Source organism: Pongo pygmaeus, chromosome 1, assembly GCF_028885625.2.
Source record: "Pongo pygmaeus isolate AG05252 chromosome 1, NHGRI_mPonPyg2-v2.0_pri, whole genome shotgun sequence".
Taxonomy (NCBI): domain Eukaryota; kingdom Metazoa; phylum Chordata; class Mammalia; order Primates; family Hominidae; genus Pongo; species Pongo pygmaeus.
The window spans coordinates 126,351,851-126,368,283 of record NC_072373.2 but is presented as its reverse complement, the minus strand read 5'-3'; the positions used below and the strand labels follow the sequence as shown (position 1 = coordinate 126,368,283).

The 16,433-nt window shown below is 34.7% G+C and overlaps 1 protein-coding gene across 24 annotated transcripts in view; it reads left to right on the top strand.

Annotated features, from left to right (window-relative positions):
- The window catches only part of RNPC3 (RNA binding region (RNP1, RRM) containing 3), a 30,215-nt gene that overhangs the window by 11,656 nt on the left and 2,126 nt on the right, over positions 1 to 16,433 (top strand). For 6 of the 24 annotated variants that reach the window (XM_054480852.2, XM_054480846.2, XM_063652434.1 and 3 more), the window contains 8 exons: positions 20 to 162; positions 4,645 to 4,770; positions 6,580 to 6,731; positions 8,207 to 8,368; positions 9,506 to 9,600; positions 10,236 to 10,294; positions 14,262 to 14,394; positions 15,038 to 15,109. In XM_054480852.2, coding sequence (XP_054336827.1) covers positions 20 to 162; positions 4,645 to 4,770; positions 6,580 to 6,731; positions 8,207 to 8,368; positions 9,506 to 9,600; positions 10,236 to 10,294; positions 14,262 to 14,394; positions 15,038 to 15,097 — 930 coding nt within the window. In that variant the 3' untranslated portion in view covers positions 15,098 to 15,109. The remainder of the gene's footprint in view (positions 1 to 19; positions 163 to 4,644; positions 4,771 to 6,579; positions 6,732 to 8,206; positions 8,369 to 9,505; positions 9,601 to 10,235; positions 10,295 to 14,261; positions 14,395 to 15,037; positions 15,110 to 16,433) is intronic. The other 18 variants (XM_054480858.2, XM_054480854.2, XM_063652447.1 and 15 more) reach the window with 5 other exon arrangements.

The window sequence follows — 16,433 nt, the reverse complement described above, 5'->3', positions numbered from 1 at the left end:
GTTTTATTCTTTTAATTAGTATGAAGACTATATGCCATTGCATGCACCTCTTCCACCCACATCTCCTCAGCCACCGGAGGAACCTCCTTTGCCAGAGGAGGATGAGGAGTTATCTAGTGAAGAATCAGAATATGAAAGCACTGATGATGAGGACCGACAGAGGTTTGTAACATGAAATATTTGTTTAGTTTCCAAGAAACATAGAATATAAGAAAGAGATTCTTGCTCTCCCTAGGTTTTGTGTGTATAATTCTTAATAATTTCGGGTGATTAGAATTTGTCCTCAGCCCCCCAACACCTCAAGCATATATAGAAGCTATAAATTAAGACCTGAGAATAGATAACAAGACCTAAGTGAAAATTTTTGGATTATGCATAATTTTTTAGATTGATGATTATGGTATTATAAAGTACATTTGAGCCTTGTCATTTGTGGATTCCATATTTGAGAATTTGCCTATATGATAAAATTTATTTGTGACTTCAAAATCAATAATTGATGTGCTTTTTATTTTTTATTATTATTATTTTTTTTTTGATACGGAGTTTCGCTCTTATTGCGCAGGCTGGAGTGCAATGGTACGATCTCAGCTCACCACAACCTCCGCCTCCCAGGTTCAAGCGATTTTCCTGCCTCAGCCTCCCGAGTAGCTGGGATTACAGGCATGCGCCACCATGCCTGGATAAATTTTTGTATTTTTGGTAGAGACGAGGTTTCTCCATGTTGGTCAGGCTGGTCTCAAACTCCCAACCTCAGGCGATCCGCCTGCCTCAGCCTCCCAAAGTGCTGGGATTACAGGCATGAGCCATGCGCCCGGCCTCAATGTGCTTTTTAAAGTTTTTTTGTGGAAATGGACATTGTACCATGTGGTGAAAAATTTGAGTCAGCCAACACACACATTCCCAGATGAAGTCAAATAAAAACACCCTCTGCCTTCTCGTTTCAGTTCTTATACTACAAACAAGTATCCTTTTCATGGTCTGTTCAGCACTACCTTTTTTCACATTTTTGAGTTTTTTTTTTTGTGACTCTTGTGTTTAAAATGGCCCTTGAGCATGGTGTTGAAGTGCTCATTAGTGTTCCTGAGCTCAAGAAGGCTATGTCGAGCCTGATGGAGAAAATATATTGCTTTCCTTCAGGCCAGAGTTACAGTAGTATTGACTGTGAGTCAATGTTAATGAATCAACAGTGTATATTAAGTAAGGTGTTCTTAGACATAAACACATATCAAACAAGGTAATGTATTGATCAGATGACAAGATGTTGTAAACAAAGGCTTCCAGGAACCTAATGCTGAATTTTCCTAGGGACAGTGATTTAGTGTTTATGGTAACCTTAGAACGTAACTACTGCAAATAATAAAAATTGACCATGGTCATGTTTTGACAGATGCTTATTCTTCTGGACTCTACTTACCTCAGAATAATTTCTAGAGTAATTCTTTAGGATTTCATACAAAACTATTCATAGTAACTACTGCAGATGAATTATTCTTTTTATTGATAGTTCTTGGCAATCTATGCATTTTATTTAAGGATTCTGACAAAGAATAGTACATTGTTAATAATGGTCATGTATATAATCCACAGCCTGGCTTAGAACAGGAATTGCCAAACTGTTTCTTTATTGGTCCAAAGAGTAAATATTTTTGACTTTGAGAGTCATGTGGTCTCTGTTGTGGCTACTCAGTTCTGCCCTTGTAGTAGGAAAGCATCCATAGATAGTATATCTAATGAGTTGGTGTGGCCTTTTTCCAACTAGACTTTAATTACAAAAACAGGCAGCTAGCTGGATTTGGTCATTGAGCTGTAGTTTGTCAACCCCTATCTGCAGGACTCTAATGGGAAAATGATTGAAATCTTAGGTGACTGCACGGAAGAGGTGGTATATAGGAGGCGTGAATGGTTGGCATGAGGCAGAACCCAAGCAGACTCTGAGCAACATATACAAATAATTGCAATTTGACTGAGTCAGTGTCCACCCAAGTAGTGGTACAATGTGCAGTATATTCTCTTTCTAAGGGAAGAGTTAAAATCAAAGCATAGGTGGGGCTGAAACTATAAAATGGGAGTGAATACGGTATCTGTCTTAAACAGAGACATTTAGGGAAGCTGGCAGTTCCTGATAGATGGTTACTTTAACTTGAGTGTTAACTGTGGGCTAATTACTTAACCTCTGTGAACTTCACTTTCTTTATAAAAATAATGATAATAAACCAGGAAGAAGTTGAATCTCTGAATAGACCAATAACAGGATCTGAGATTGTGGCAATAATCAATAGCTTACCAACCAAAAAGAGTCCAAGACCAGATGGATTCACAGCCGAATTCTACCAGAGGTACAAGGAGGAACTGGTACAATTCCTTTTGAAACTATTCCAATCAATAGAAAAAGAGGGAATCCTCCCTAACTCATTTTATGAGGCCAGCATCATCCTGATACCAAAGCCGGGCAGAGACACAACCAAAAAAGAGAATTTTAGACCAATATCCTTGATGAACATTGGTGCAAGAATCCTCAATAAAATACTGGCAAACCGAATCCAGCAGCACATCAAAAAGCTTATACACCATGATCAAGTGGGCTTCATCCCTGGGATGCAAGGCTGGTTCAATATACGCAAATCAATAAATGTAATCCAGCATATAAACAGAACCAAAGAGAAAAACCACATGATTATCTCAATAGATGCAGAAAAGGCCTTTGACAAAATTCAACAACGCTTCATGCTAAAAACTCTCAATAAATTAGGTATTGATGGGACGTATCTCAAAATAATAAGAGCTATCTATGACAGACCCACAGCCAATATCATACTGAATGGGCAAAAACTGGAAGTAATTAGAAATGCTATAGTAACCTGGCCAAACCCTTTTTTGTTTGTTTACTTAGGTTTCCATTAAAGGATATAGTGAGGAATTCTGCCAGTAATTCATCTTGAGTCCTGAGAGAGAACATAGCCTTTGCATGTACCAAGCTCTAGTTTCATGCTTCTCTGTTATCTTCAGGAAATGTAACAAGACCTAAACTAAACAAAAGAAAAATGGTACAGGTTGAGTATCTCTAAACTAAATCTGAAATCCAAAATGCTTCAGACTCTGAAATTTTTTGAGTACCAGTATGATACCACATATGGCTGGCTTAGTGACACCTTTGCTTGTTTTCTTTCTTTTTTCTTTTTAAGACAGGGTCTTACTCTTTTGCGCTAACTGGAGTGCAGTGGTGCAATCATGGCTTACTGCATGCTCAACCTCCCGGGCTCAAGCAATCTGCCCGCATCAGTCCCAGTAGCTGGGACTACAGGCATGTGCTACCACACCTGGTTAATATTTTTCATATTTTTGTAGAGATAGGGTTTCACCATGTTGCACAGGCTCGTCTCAAAATCCTGGGCTCAAGTAACCCACCCTCCTTGGCCTCCCAAAGTGCTGGGATTATAGGCGTGAGCCACCATGTCCAGCCAACACTTTTGCTTTCTGATGTTTCCATGTACACAAACTTTATTTCATGTACAAAATTATTAAGAATATTGTATAAAATTATCTTCAGTCTTTTGTGTATAAGTTGTATATGAAACGTAAATGAATTTCGTGTTTAAATTTGTGTCTCATCCCCAAGAGATCTCAGGTATATGCAAATATTACAAAACTGGTATACTTCTGGTTCCAGCCATTTTGGATAAGGGGTGCTCAACCTGTACTATTCATTTATTCAGCCAATAATTACTGAATATATGCCTAGCACTCTTGTAGAGACTTGGTGTACTTCGGGTCAGCAATTTATAAATATAGACATATACTTTGAATAAGTAAATTTTTTCATAAAGTTTTTGGTAAACCATCGTTTTTTAAAAGGGTTTAAATTACAGCATATGTTTTCATTTTTCTTCAGGGAAAAAAGGTTTAAAGCTTATTTGAACAATACCCTCCTTCCTCTCTTTTGTATTTTGTTGTGTGTGTATTTTGCAAATACAACCCTGAGAAGTAGAGCTGGGACTAGCGGTTTCCAAGTTCCTGCTCTGTAGATGGTACAGTAGACAAGATCTATCTTTAATATTAAATATTCATACTCTTAATAGAGAAAAGCTATCTATGTACAAGGTGTTGTCACTTCCTGAAACTACTCCAGAGCATAGTACAGTATTTGAAAACGGTTCTCAAGTGATTTAAGTTACCTTATTTATAGAATGATTTGCAACAGTTATGCACAAAATGCTTTTAAATGACATATTTCAGTCCAGGCTCTGTTTAATAATTAGAATATGAATAAGAATGATTTAAGAACATTAATATTATATCGATTTTATTATTGTATCTTGTTCAGCTGTTTGGCATGTGGTCCAGCCATTTTATTTAGGCAACTGCTTATGATGAAACGTACATTTTAAAAATTGATAACATGTAATTAAGTCTATTTTTAATTTTTTGTAAGTAAGATGAAAGCTAAGCAAGGCAATTTAGTATTTGAGCTTTTATCAAATTGATTATCTCTTAATTGATGGTGTTCTATATATTTGATGTAAGTAAATCATTTTATAATTTAAATTATACACCAAAATACAAATTTAACTTTAATAGAAACAGTGGTAAATAGCTATGCTTCTAGAAAGGAAATTTTGTTTATCATCCCTTTCCTCATTGTAGAATGAACAAATTAATGGAACTAGCAAATCTTCAGCCCAAAAGACCTAAAACAATAAAGCAGCGCCATGTGAGGAAAAAGAGAAAAATAAAGGATATGTTGAATACACCTTTGTGTCCTTCACACAGGTAATTTTATTTGAACTATGAAATGAGGGTTGTCTGTATGTACTTTGTTTACTTGCTTAATTCACATCATTCTTCAATCTGGCATTTGTTTCCTGTCGGTGTTCTTGGTTTACATTGGCTTCCTAGTTGCCAAATTTACAAATATTTATAATTCTCTGACAGTTGACCACTACTCTCTTCTCTGTCATAAGCCTTAAGGTATTTGCTTCCAGCTTCCTGTCTGCAGACTCAGAATATCTTATAGGCACTTAAGATATTGTCCAAAACAAAATTCATTTACTTTCCTTTCATCATTTCTTTTCTCTTTCTCCTCGTGCATTTACAGTTTTGTTAGTGACATTACTGTCACTAGTGTAATATATTAGTGAATAATGTCACTAATATAAACACCAGTGTGTTTATATACAGTTATTTAGTTTCTCTTAACTCCATCACCTGATATCAAACATTTTTTACTTAAAAAGTACCCAGCAGATAAAAATTCACATATCTTTACTTGGCACACAGGACCCACCCAAGTGCCTTTAAGTATTTATTGAATGTATGGTAAGGTTTTCTGCTAAATATTGTGTGTAGTTTGAAGCATGCTTTTAAAGTTTAATGCTGTCTTTTCAAACAGTGAGTTAATAGTCTTAATAAGCCAAATGCACAGATGATTATTGCATTAGCAATTATAATACATGACATAGGAAATATAAACTAAGAACTAAAAGGTTGTGAGAAAAGAGAGGTCCCAGCCAGTTGAGAAATTTGAAAAGGTTATAAGAGAGAGGAGACATTTGAGCTGGCCCTTTAAGGAGGGGAGACAAAAATTAGGCAGGGAAACTGTATCCTATGTGAATGGAAGAATAAAAGGAAAGTTTCCAGAGGTAGGAAAATTTATTGAATAGGAATAGAAATGATGAAAGGGAAAGCTAGAAGGATGTGAAACCTCCCCTAAATGTTAGGCGATGGAGTTTGAATTTATTGAAGAAGCCATTGGAACGCCATTGATATTTTTAAAAATTAAGAATTCCTTTTGCACTACTTTGTCTTGTAATAAACTTCCTAAAGAATTTGCAGATTTGGGATAAGGGTCAGACCGTAGTTATCCAAGAATGTTAGTAGATATACGTTACCTTTCCATTGTGTTTTGGACATTTTGTTATAGTCCAGAAGTTGCCAGTAAAATGATACTTGTTTTATACATTTTTGATTTGGAGTATTTTACGTTTTTTTCCCTTTGAATCTCTATAGTGACACTGAACAATAGAAATTAATGTGACCCACATTAAAATTGTATGAAAACATAATGTAAAATATCTTCATAACTTTTTATATTGATTGTATGCTGAAATAATATTTTGGATATGAGAAATATTAAGTTATATTATCAATATTTCATCTGTTTCTTTTCATGGTTTTAATGTGACTACTGACAATTTTAAGTCATCAAAGTTTAGTGTTATATAGATATGTTTAAAATATCAAACATAGAATGCACTGTTTTGCATATTGGTAAATATCCTGGGGTTTAGAATCAATAGTCATCAAATCCCTTCTCTGTCGTTTACAGAATGACCTTAGACAAATTATTGACATCGCTGAATCTCAGTCTTTTTATGTGTAAACTAATAATTTAGTAGTACCTATATGAGAGCATTAAAGTTTATTAAACTAATAAGTTTAAGTCACTCACTTTATTGAATATCAAGTGTAGCGAGTCCTTTGTCAGTGTTAACTTTTAAAATTTAAAGTAAACTTGAAATAATATTTTACTCAGGATTTTATTTGCAATTACAAACTAATGCTATGATTGTTTTTAAATAGCAGTTTACATCCAGTGCTGTTACCTTCAGATGTATTTGACCAACCACAACCTGTAGGTAATAAAAGAATTGAATTCCATATATCTACCGACATGCCAGCTGCATTTAAGAAAGATTTAGAAAAGGAACAAAATTGTGAGGAAAAAAATCATGGTAAGGATATTCTAGTTATTTCACATGCTGAAATCAACTTATTGTGTTAGAATTAAGTTTTACATATAATGTTTCGTATTTTAGTATTTGTCAACTTTATTTAAAATATGCAATTAATGTTTCCTCAAAATCATGGAATAATATCTGCTTTCAACTTTTTTATACAACAGAAATTGATGGTAAACGGTGAGATTGTCACTGTTACCCTTTGCTAGTAATGACCTCTAGAATGAAATTTAGTGCTTTTTGCTGATGTTTACACTAAAAATATAATGGAGTTTCTTTTATTGACTTTTTCATTGCTTGTTTCATGTCGTGGCCTATGGTTTTATTAGTGTAACTATATTAATACTGGTTAGAAAACAAGCAATGTGACTATTTCGTGAGTTGTGGACTTAATGTAAATATATATATATATTTTTAATCCAAAAGACATGGAAGATTGTTTGCCAAGAATACTATTCTTAAGTTTAAAACAAATGTATTGAAATTACAGATTTTTTTTACTTGTTTTAACCATGAATTTGATGATATAATGGTGTTCTTTTGTTCTTTAAGTCTTTATTTTGAAATTTCTGAAGTAATACAAGTTGATAGAAATGTAACCAAAAAAAGTAAAATCGTTAAAAAGTTAACACCTCAAACCTCTCTCTCCTCTGTCCTACTACCTAAAGGCAAATACTGTTAGCAATTTGGTATGTGTATATACGTACGTGTGTGTGTGTGTGTGTGTATATCCTCCCAGACCTTATCCTGTACATGTATGAACACATTTCTCTCTTATTTTTTAAATGAACATTGTGTTTTGACGGTATTTATCATTCACTCAGTAATGACTTGTTGAAAGTTTGTTATCTAGCGGCCTCCATGGACAAGTTTGCTATGTTCTCTTTTTTTGAAGTTTACAATCTAGTGAGGGGTAGCTTACTATGTCAAAGCATAAACATCTACTTTACATTTTTTGGCTGTATAATAGCCCATAATATACTTTTGTCAATATCTTATCATGCCTTTTTCATAGAAGTTGAGGTTGTTTCCCTTCTTTTACTATTACAGAAAATACTGGAATATGTCTTTGCACATATATCTTTGAGCACTTGTGTGAATATAGGATAGAATTCTAGTAAGTATTACAAACATAGTGAGTGAAAAACCGTGACTAGTTTTAATTCCTATCTTGGATGGTGAGTGAGAATGTAGTGCCTTTTCAGGTAGCTCCTTTTTTATGTGTTTATTTAACATTTTTCTTTTTATAAATTTTTCTTATCTCATGGCTAGTCACCCTTTAACACAATTTTTTTTTTGCTATTTGGACCTTTATAGAAAATGTGTGTGCCTCTTTTAGTATATTGAGAAACACCAAAGAATTTTAGTGCCAAAATATATATTATTAAATATAAAATAGGAGGTGGGGACCCAAAAACTATTTTTAAAGGAGAGATTCTTAATGGTTAATGTTAATATTGAACTCTTAGATTTACCTGCTACTGAAGTTGATGCATCCAATATAGGATTTGGAAAAATCTTCCCCAAACCTAATTTGGACATCACAGAGGAGATTAAAGAAGACTCTGATGAAATGCCATCAGAATGTATTTCTAGAAGGGAATTGGAAAAGGGCAGAATTTCTAGAGAAGGTAATGTCACGAAATAAACTAAGCACATGTTCCATTTTACATATCTTTGACTCTATAGAAACAAAACAAATCTGTCATGCCATTTACCTTAAGGCAAATACTTTAAAACATCTCTCCGATTAATGTTTGTAATCACTTCTTCTGTTTTTTTTAAATACTCATACTTTATAGTGGAGGGAACATTCCTTTCCATACAGTGTTTCCAGTCTATATTTGGGAAAAAATTTTGTTTTCATTCCTAAAACTTTCATGTGGCATTTAAAATAAGTCAGTGTGTCCCATAAGTCTGGAGTTATATTTTCCAAATGCAGCTCATAGACTGTCACAAATACTGTGTCTGAGATACATACAAAGCGATTTAAAAAAAGGTGATAAGAAATACATGATTTTAGGATTTTATATCCTAACATGGTAATTTTCTACTTCTCAAAGACTTTTACTGTTTTAGTACATTGTCAGAAAATATTTAGAGGCTTTAGATTGATGTGTAACACATAATTTTTCCTATGGTAATGGGAAATAGACTTCCAGCTAGGATTTTTACACAAAACATCTATCTCATTTTCTAGAACAGATTACTGACATTAAATGAGAGGAGCTATACAAGGGTTCTTAGGCCATGGTTTGTCTGAGATGCCTGATACTGTGTTTACTTCATTCTTGCGTTTAAATATGGAGGTGGCTGATGGTTTGGGAAATTCACTTTAAGCAAAATAATTACCCAAATCAATTAACATATATACTTTGCTCTTTTTTATAACATGACTCATCTTAACAGACCTTTAATAGTAGATATTTTATTGGACAAATTGTAGTTACTCTAGAAGTCTGAAATTTTTAAAACAAAAGTTATGTATATAAAGTTTTTAATATAATCAATTCAGATTTTCAGTGAGTATATTTAAACCCATTTGTAATATTGTTACTAATTTTATGTTACTAATTTTATGTAATATTGTTACTGATTAGTTCATATGAAAATTAACTAATTTTCATTTTATGTTAAAGTGAAAATTTTAACATTTTCATAAACCTTATTTTGTCTATTTAACAATTAGGTTTGAAAATTATAATTATCTTTAAAAACTTGCTTAAAATATTTTAATTTTATATCTTTTTTTTTTGTTTTTTAATAAGAAATGGAAACACTTTCAGTTTTCAGAAGTTATGAACCTGGTGAACCAAACTGTAGAATTTATGTAAAGAATTTAGCTAAACATGTTGAAGAAAAGGTAGGTATAAATTGATTTTTTTTCATGTAAATGAAAATAATTTGAAGGTTTTATACTTAATGTGTTAAAGTCTGTTTGAAACTACCTTTAAGAACGTGGTTTTCTTACTGTGCTTCAGGGCATGACAAATGATTGTTTAGTATTTTCAGGTTAATTTTTTATTAAAATAATACTCATAGCTTGGGTTCTCTGGCAGTAAATACTGAGACAGAGTTTGGGGTATGTATTAATTTCCTAGGGCTAAGTGGCTGAAACAACAGAGATGTGTTGTCTCATAGTTCTGGAGGCAAACTGAAATCAAAAGTGTGGCAGGATTGGTTCATTCTGAGGGCTTTGAGTGAAGGATCTGTTCTGTGCCTCTCCCATAGCTTCTGCTGGTATGCAGAAGCTGACGAACTTTCACCTTCCTTGGCTTGTGGAAGCATCACCACAATTTCTGCCTTTGTACATAGCATACTCCCTTTGTGAGTATCTGTGTCCAAATTTCCCCTTTTGAAAGGCCGCCAGTCATATTAGATTAAAGTCTACCTTAGTCCAGTATGACCTCTTCTATTGATGCATTGATGTATTTATTTATTTATTAACAGTTTTTTTCCCTGGCTTTGTTATTTGTCTTTTTCTTATTGAAATTCTAGGACCTTAAATATATTTTTGGAAGATATGTTGACTTTTCATCAGAAACACAGCGAATCATGTAAGTGACAGTAAAATACAATCTTAAATTATATTTTGTTTTTATCTATTACAAATTTACCACTATTTTAATCCCATCATTTTCCTTTTAGAGATAAAAATTATATGAAAAAGTTGATCTATTCTCTTGCACAGTTAATCTTGTAGATGTCTAGAATAGGAGTTGGCAAACTCTTTCTGTAAATGGGCAGATAGTAAAAATTTAATATTTTTATTTTATTGCAGACCATACAGTGTCTGTTGGAATTACTCAGTTTTGTAGTTGTATTGTGAAGGCAGCCATGAAACCTGAATGAATATTGATGGCTGCGTTCTAATAAAACTCTTTACAGAAACAGGTCAGTGATAGATTCCAACCTTAATCTTCCCTCTAAATACATGGTTCACAGACTTTAAGATTGCATAAGAATCACCTGGAAAGCCTGGCAAAACAGTTTTCTGGGCCCATCTGCAGAGAGTCTGATTTTCTGGGTTTCATTGAATTATATGTTTTTCTGTGTTTCTAAAACTTTTTTTTTCTATGTCTAGAAACACATGAATTTGTGTTTCTAAAAAGCTCCTGGATGTTGCTGAAGCTTCTGATCCAAAGACTATGCTTTGAAAACCATTCTTTCAATGAATCATCCAGGAATATGTAGCAATGAGTCAAAACTTTTTAGATTCTTACTCTGACAGTAGATTGTCATCTTTTAAAAGAACTGCATTGAGCAAGGCTTCCAGTTTTGTGAAAGCAAAAGAGAGGGTTGTGATTTATAAATGTTATAAAAGCTAATGTGTTAGTCTGTTTTCACACTGCTGATAAAGACGTACCCGAGAATGGGCAGTTTACAAAGGAAAGAGGTTAAATGGAAAACTCACAGTTCCATGTGGCCAGGGAAGCCTGGATCCAGGCATTTCCATATATCCTCTGAAATCCAGATGGAGGCTCCCAAACCCCAATTCTTGACATCTGTGCACTGGCAGGCTCATCACCATGTGGGAGCTGCCAAGGCTTGACGTTTGCATCCTCTGAAGCCACCACCCAAGCTCTTTGTTGGCAGCCCCTTTCAGCCACAGCTGCCGTGACCAGGACGCAGAGCACCAAGTCCCTAGGCTGCACACAGTACAGGGACCCTGGGCCCAGCCAACAAAATCACTTTTTCTTCCTAGGCCTCAGGTGATGGGAGGGGCTGCCATGAGACCTCTAACATGCCCTGGAGACATTTTCCTCATTTTCTTGGGGATTAACATTGGGCTCATCATTACTTATGCAGATTTCTACAGCTGGCTTGAATTTCTCCTCTTTCTTCTCTTTCTTTTCTGTTGCATTGTCAGACTGCAAATTTTCTGAACTTTTATGCTCTGTTTCCTTTTAAAACTGAATGCCTTAACAGCACCCAAGTCACCTCTTGAATGCTTTGCTGCTTAGAGATTTCTTCCGACAGATACCCTAAATCATCACTCTTAAGTTCAAAATTCCATAAATCTCTAGGTCAGGGGCAAAATGCCACCAGTCTCTGCCAAAACAAAGAGTTTGCTGAAACATAACAAGAGTCACATTTGCTCCAGTTCCCAACAAGTTCTACATCTCCATCTGAGACCACCTCAGCCTGTATTTCATTGTCCATATCATTATCAGCATTTTGGTCAAAGCCATTCAACAAGTCTAGTGAGTTCCAAACTTTCCCACATTTTCCTGTCTTCTTCTGAGCCCTCCAAACTGTTCCAATGTCTGCCTGTTACCTAGTTCCAAAGTTGCTTCCACATTTTTGGGTATCTTTTCAGCATTATCCCACTTTACTGGTACCAATTTACTGTATTAGTCTGTTTTCACTCTGCTGATAAATACATACCTGAGACTGGGCAATTTACAAAGGAAAGAGGTTTAATGGAAAACTCACAGTTCCACGAGGCCAGGGAAGCCTCACAATCATGGCAGAAAGCGAGGAGGAGCAAGTCACATTTTGTATGGCTGGCAGCAGGCAAAAAGAGCTTGTGCAGGCAAACTGCCATTATTTTAAAACCATCGAACCTTTTGAGACTCATGTACTATCACGAGAACACAGAAAGACCCACCCCTATAATTCAATCACCTTTCACAGCGTTCCTCCCATGACACATGAGAATTGTAGGAGTTACAATTCAAATGAGATTTGGGGACACAGAGCCAAACCATATCAGCTAATGTTTGGAGTTAGAATTTCATTCTTTACAATACCGTATTTGTTAATTCCAAAGTATGAAAGACTCCCTGTCATATAGATTAAAAGTAAGAAGAAGTAGAAAAGATAAGGTAAGAGGCTTTTGAGTGCAGATAAAATAAAGAAGTGACTATAACTAAATTTTGTTTTAATATTCAAGTGACACCAATACTTTAAAAATCTTATCTGGCCTATGTATTTTTTTACATAGGTATACACAAATGGAACTGTGTTTTACAGTTCTCTATTTATATCTCTTAGGGGCAAATACCTCTTCTTATCAGGGTGCCAAAATATTTTTTCTTCTGCTGGCCATGCAAAATGCTAGGTCTTTTTCTTTGTTGCCATCTTTGAGTCATGATTATAAGGAAAAAAAAAATACTTTACTGCATTTTTTGATAGTTTTTTATGTTGTATTATTTTGGTAGTCTCATAGACTAAATATTAGGTAATATTTCAGTTGCAAATTACAATCTGATTTTTCTAAGTAGCTTTTGACTGAATTTCTCTCAAAAATTTCAAAAAATGAATACACTATGGAATAGTAGATCACTATATTAGGAATTTAAAAATTTGGTTTGTGTTTCTGACTTTAGATCTTAGCTATCTGCTTTGAAGAGTCACTCACTGTCTCTAGACATCACCTGTAAAATTATGGTTTTAATTAGATAATCATTGAGGTTCCTTTCTACTCCGAAATTCTGTAATTGCTTATAATAATATAATGAACTCTTGGCCAGGTGTGGTGGTTCACGCCTGTAATCCTAGCACAATGGGAGGCCGAAGCGGATGGGATCACTTGAGGTCAGGAGTTCAAGACCAGCCTGGCTTACATAGTGAAACCCCATCTCTACTAAAAATACAAAAATTAGCCAGGCATGGCGGTAGACGCCTGTAATCCCAGTACCCGGGGGGCTGAGGCAGGAGAATCGCTTAAACCCAGGAGGTGGAGGTTGCATTGAGCCAAGATCACGCCATTGCACTCCAGCCTGGGCAACCAAGCAGGACTCTGTCTCAAAAAAAATAATAATAATAATCATAATAATATGATGAATTCTATAATTGCTTGTAACTGGCTGTTAATCCTTTCTGTTTTTCCATTCTTGGTTATGTAGTAGTTGTTGCTTTTTTAATCACTTGAGCAGATAGTGCCAGATTGTAAGGAACTTAAAAAATTGAGATAAATAGTAATTTAAGAAGTTTGCAGCCAGGTACGGTGGTTCACGCCTGTAATCCCAGCACTTTGGGAGGCCAAGGCGGGCAGATCACGAGGTCACGAGGTCAGGAGATCGAGACCATCCTGACTAACACGGTGAAACCCTGTCTCTACTAAAAATACAAAAAATTAGCCAGGTGTGGTGGCAGACACCTGTAGCCCCACCTACTCAGGAAGCTGAGGTAGGAGAATGGCGCGAACCCAGGAGGTGGAGCTTGCAGTGAGCCGAGATCATGCCACTGCACTCCAGCCTGGGTGACAGAGTGAGACTCTGTCTCAAAAAAAAAAAGAAGTTTGGTTTTCTAGTTGCTAGTAGTATAATTTTTAAATCACATACTTTTATAATAGTTGAGAATAGTTAAAAATATATCTTAAACAAATACTACCTACTTGTAGAATCAATTTTAGTGCAGAACATGAAATATATTTTTAGAAAACTGAATAATTGACGTGCCTATCAAATGGTGTAGTCACTTTTATTTGAAATAGCAAAATTTTAGATTGTTCAACACATTTTCATTCACATCATTGAAACTGACATTCTCTGAATCAAAACTGTTTCTTCCTTCTAGGTTTGATATACGTTTGATGAAAGAAGGTCGTATGAAAGGACAAGCTTTCGTTGGACTTCCTAATGAAAAAGCAGCAGCAAAAGCCTTAAAGGAAGCTAATGGATATGTGCTTTTTGGAAAACCCATGGTGGTTGTATCCTTTAAATCCATCTATTTCAAAACTATATAATTTTTAGAAGGATATAACTGAAATTAATTTTCATGTTACCCTTTAGAAATTTCCACAATTGGCATTCTAGCAGTAGATATTCATTCGTTACAATTAAACCCACCTTACTGAGTCAGATGACAGTGTTATTTAGATTTTTTATAAAAGAGCTTCAGCAGCATGAGGTTGTTCAGTTTCAGCCAAGTTTAAATGTTTCATTTATGCAGCTCAAAAATAGTCATGCTAAGAGACTAGAGTATCCAGAAGTACATTTGGAGTCATAAAAGAACTAATTCATTTTATCATTTTATTGTAATTTATATTTCTACATGAGAATTTTAATAACTAGAGTATATCATTGATTAACCATCTTGCTTTTAGTAGTCAGTGCAGTTTGCAAACTAGAAATCGGCAAGATAGGTAAAGAAGGAAAGGCCCAGGTATCAAAAATAATGACTGTAAAGGAAAAGTTTATTATTAATTTCCTCTCAAGTCATGGAGAGAGGCAGGAGACGCTCAAGGTAAATTAAAAAACCATACTCCCACCATACTCTAGAAAGTTTTTGAGAATTATTTAGAAAAGATTACTTGCATATTCATGAAGGAAACCTTAATTTTAAATTATTAGCAGTTTGCTCGATCTGCTAGACCAAAACAAGATCCTAAGGAAGGAAAAAGAAAGTGTTAAAAATTAATAAAGGTAAGTGTGAATAAAACATAATAAAAAGACAAGACTAATTCTTGGGATAAAATTAAGAATAAAAGTTTGACAAAGTAGTAATTTAGGTATCTCTTATTTTTTTTTTTAAGGAAATACCTATCTGTGCAGTTAAGTCCCATTAAAAGTCAAAACTATAACTACAGATTAAAACCCATTTGTATGTGAAAATTAAGTTTGGAGAATGCATCTTATAAGGGGAGTGTGCCTATTACTCTTTTTTAACTTTTTCTGCCTATAGTAAAGCAATGGTTCTTAAACCCTAATATGTATCATATCACTTGGAGAGCCTAATAAAACAGATTCGTAGGTTCCTTCCTTCCCTGAAAGAGTTGATTTGGTAGGTCTGATGTGGGGACCTAGGGAAACTGTTTATACCAGTTTTCCTTTTAATGAGGGGATTTCCAGGATGCCGGACATTTAGTGCTGAAATGGGGAATATGTCTGGTAAGCCAGGACAGGTTGGTCACCCTTGTTGGCACCTGAAAATTTGCAAGATCAATGAGTTTTCAGGTAATGATGAGGCATCTGATCCAGAGACCACAGCTTGAAAACTCCTGGGAAAAACACTTACAGATACATTTTCTGACTCTTAAAATTAACCTAAAGCAAATGTTAAAATAAAAGTTAAAAAAAAAAAAAAAGGCCAAACTGTCATTAAAAATATTTCTGGCTGAGCACGGTGGCTCACCCCTGTAATCTCAGCAATTTGGGAAGTGGAGGGGGGTGGATCACAAGGTCCAGAGATCAAGACCATCCTGGCCAACATGGTGAAACCGAGTCTCTACTAAAAATACAAAAGTTAGCTGGGTGTGGTAGCGCATACCTGTAGTCCCAGCTACATGGGCGGCTGAGGCAGGAGAATCACTTGAACCTGCGAGGTGGAGGTTGCAGTGAGCCGAGATCAAGATCACGCGACTGCACTCCACACTGGCAACAGAGCAAGACTCCATCTCAAAAAAAAAAAAAAAAAAAAATTCTACAGTGCTGAGTATATAAAATTATTAACACACTTCACAACAATATATGTTTGTGGAGTTAAATATTTTTTGTCTTTAAAACGAGTAATTTTAATTCATACTTAATTTGATGATTAAATATGGTAGAATTAAGCATTTTAAATGTTAATGTTTGTTACATTGTTCAAGAAATAAGTAGAAATATATTCCTTTGTTTTTTATTTAAATTTTTGTTCCTCTGTAAACTAAAAGAACATGAAGTAATTGGTCACAATTACTGGTGTTTAACTGACAAATATGGGTAAATAAGGGAAAATTTTGTTTAATGTTTAGTCCCTCTGAGATGG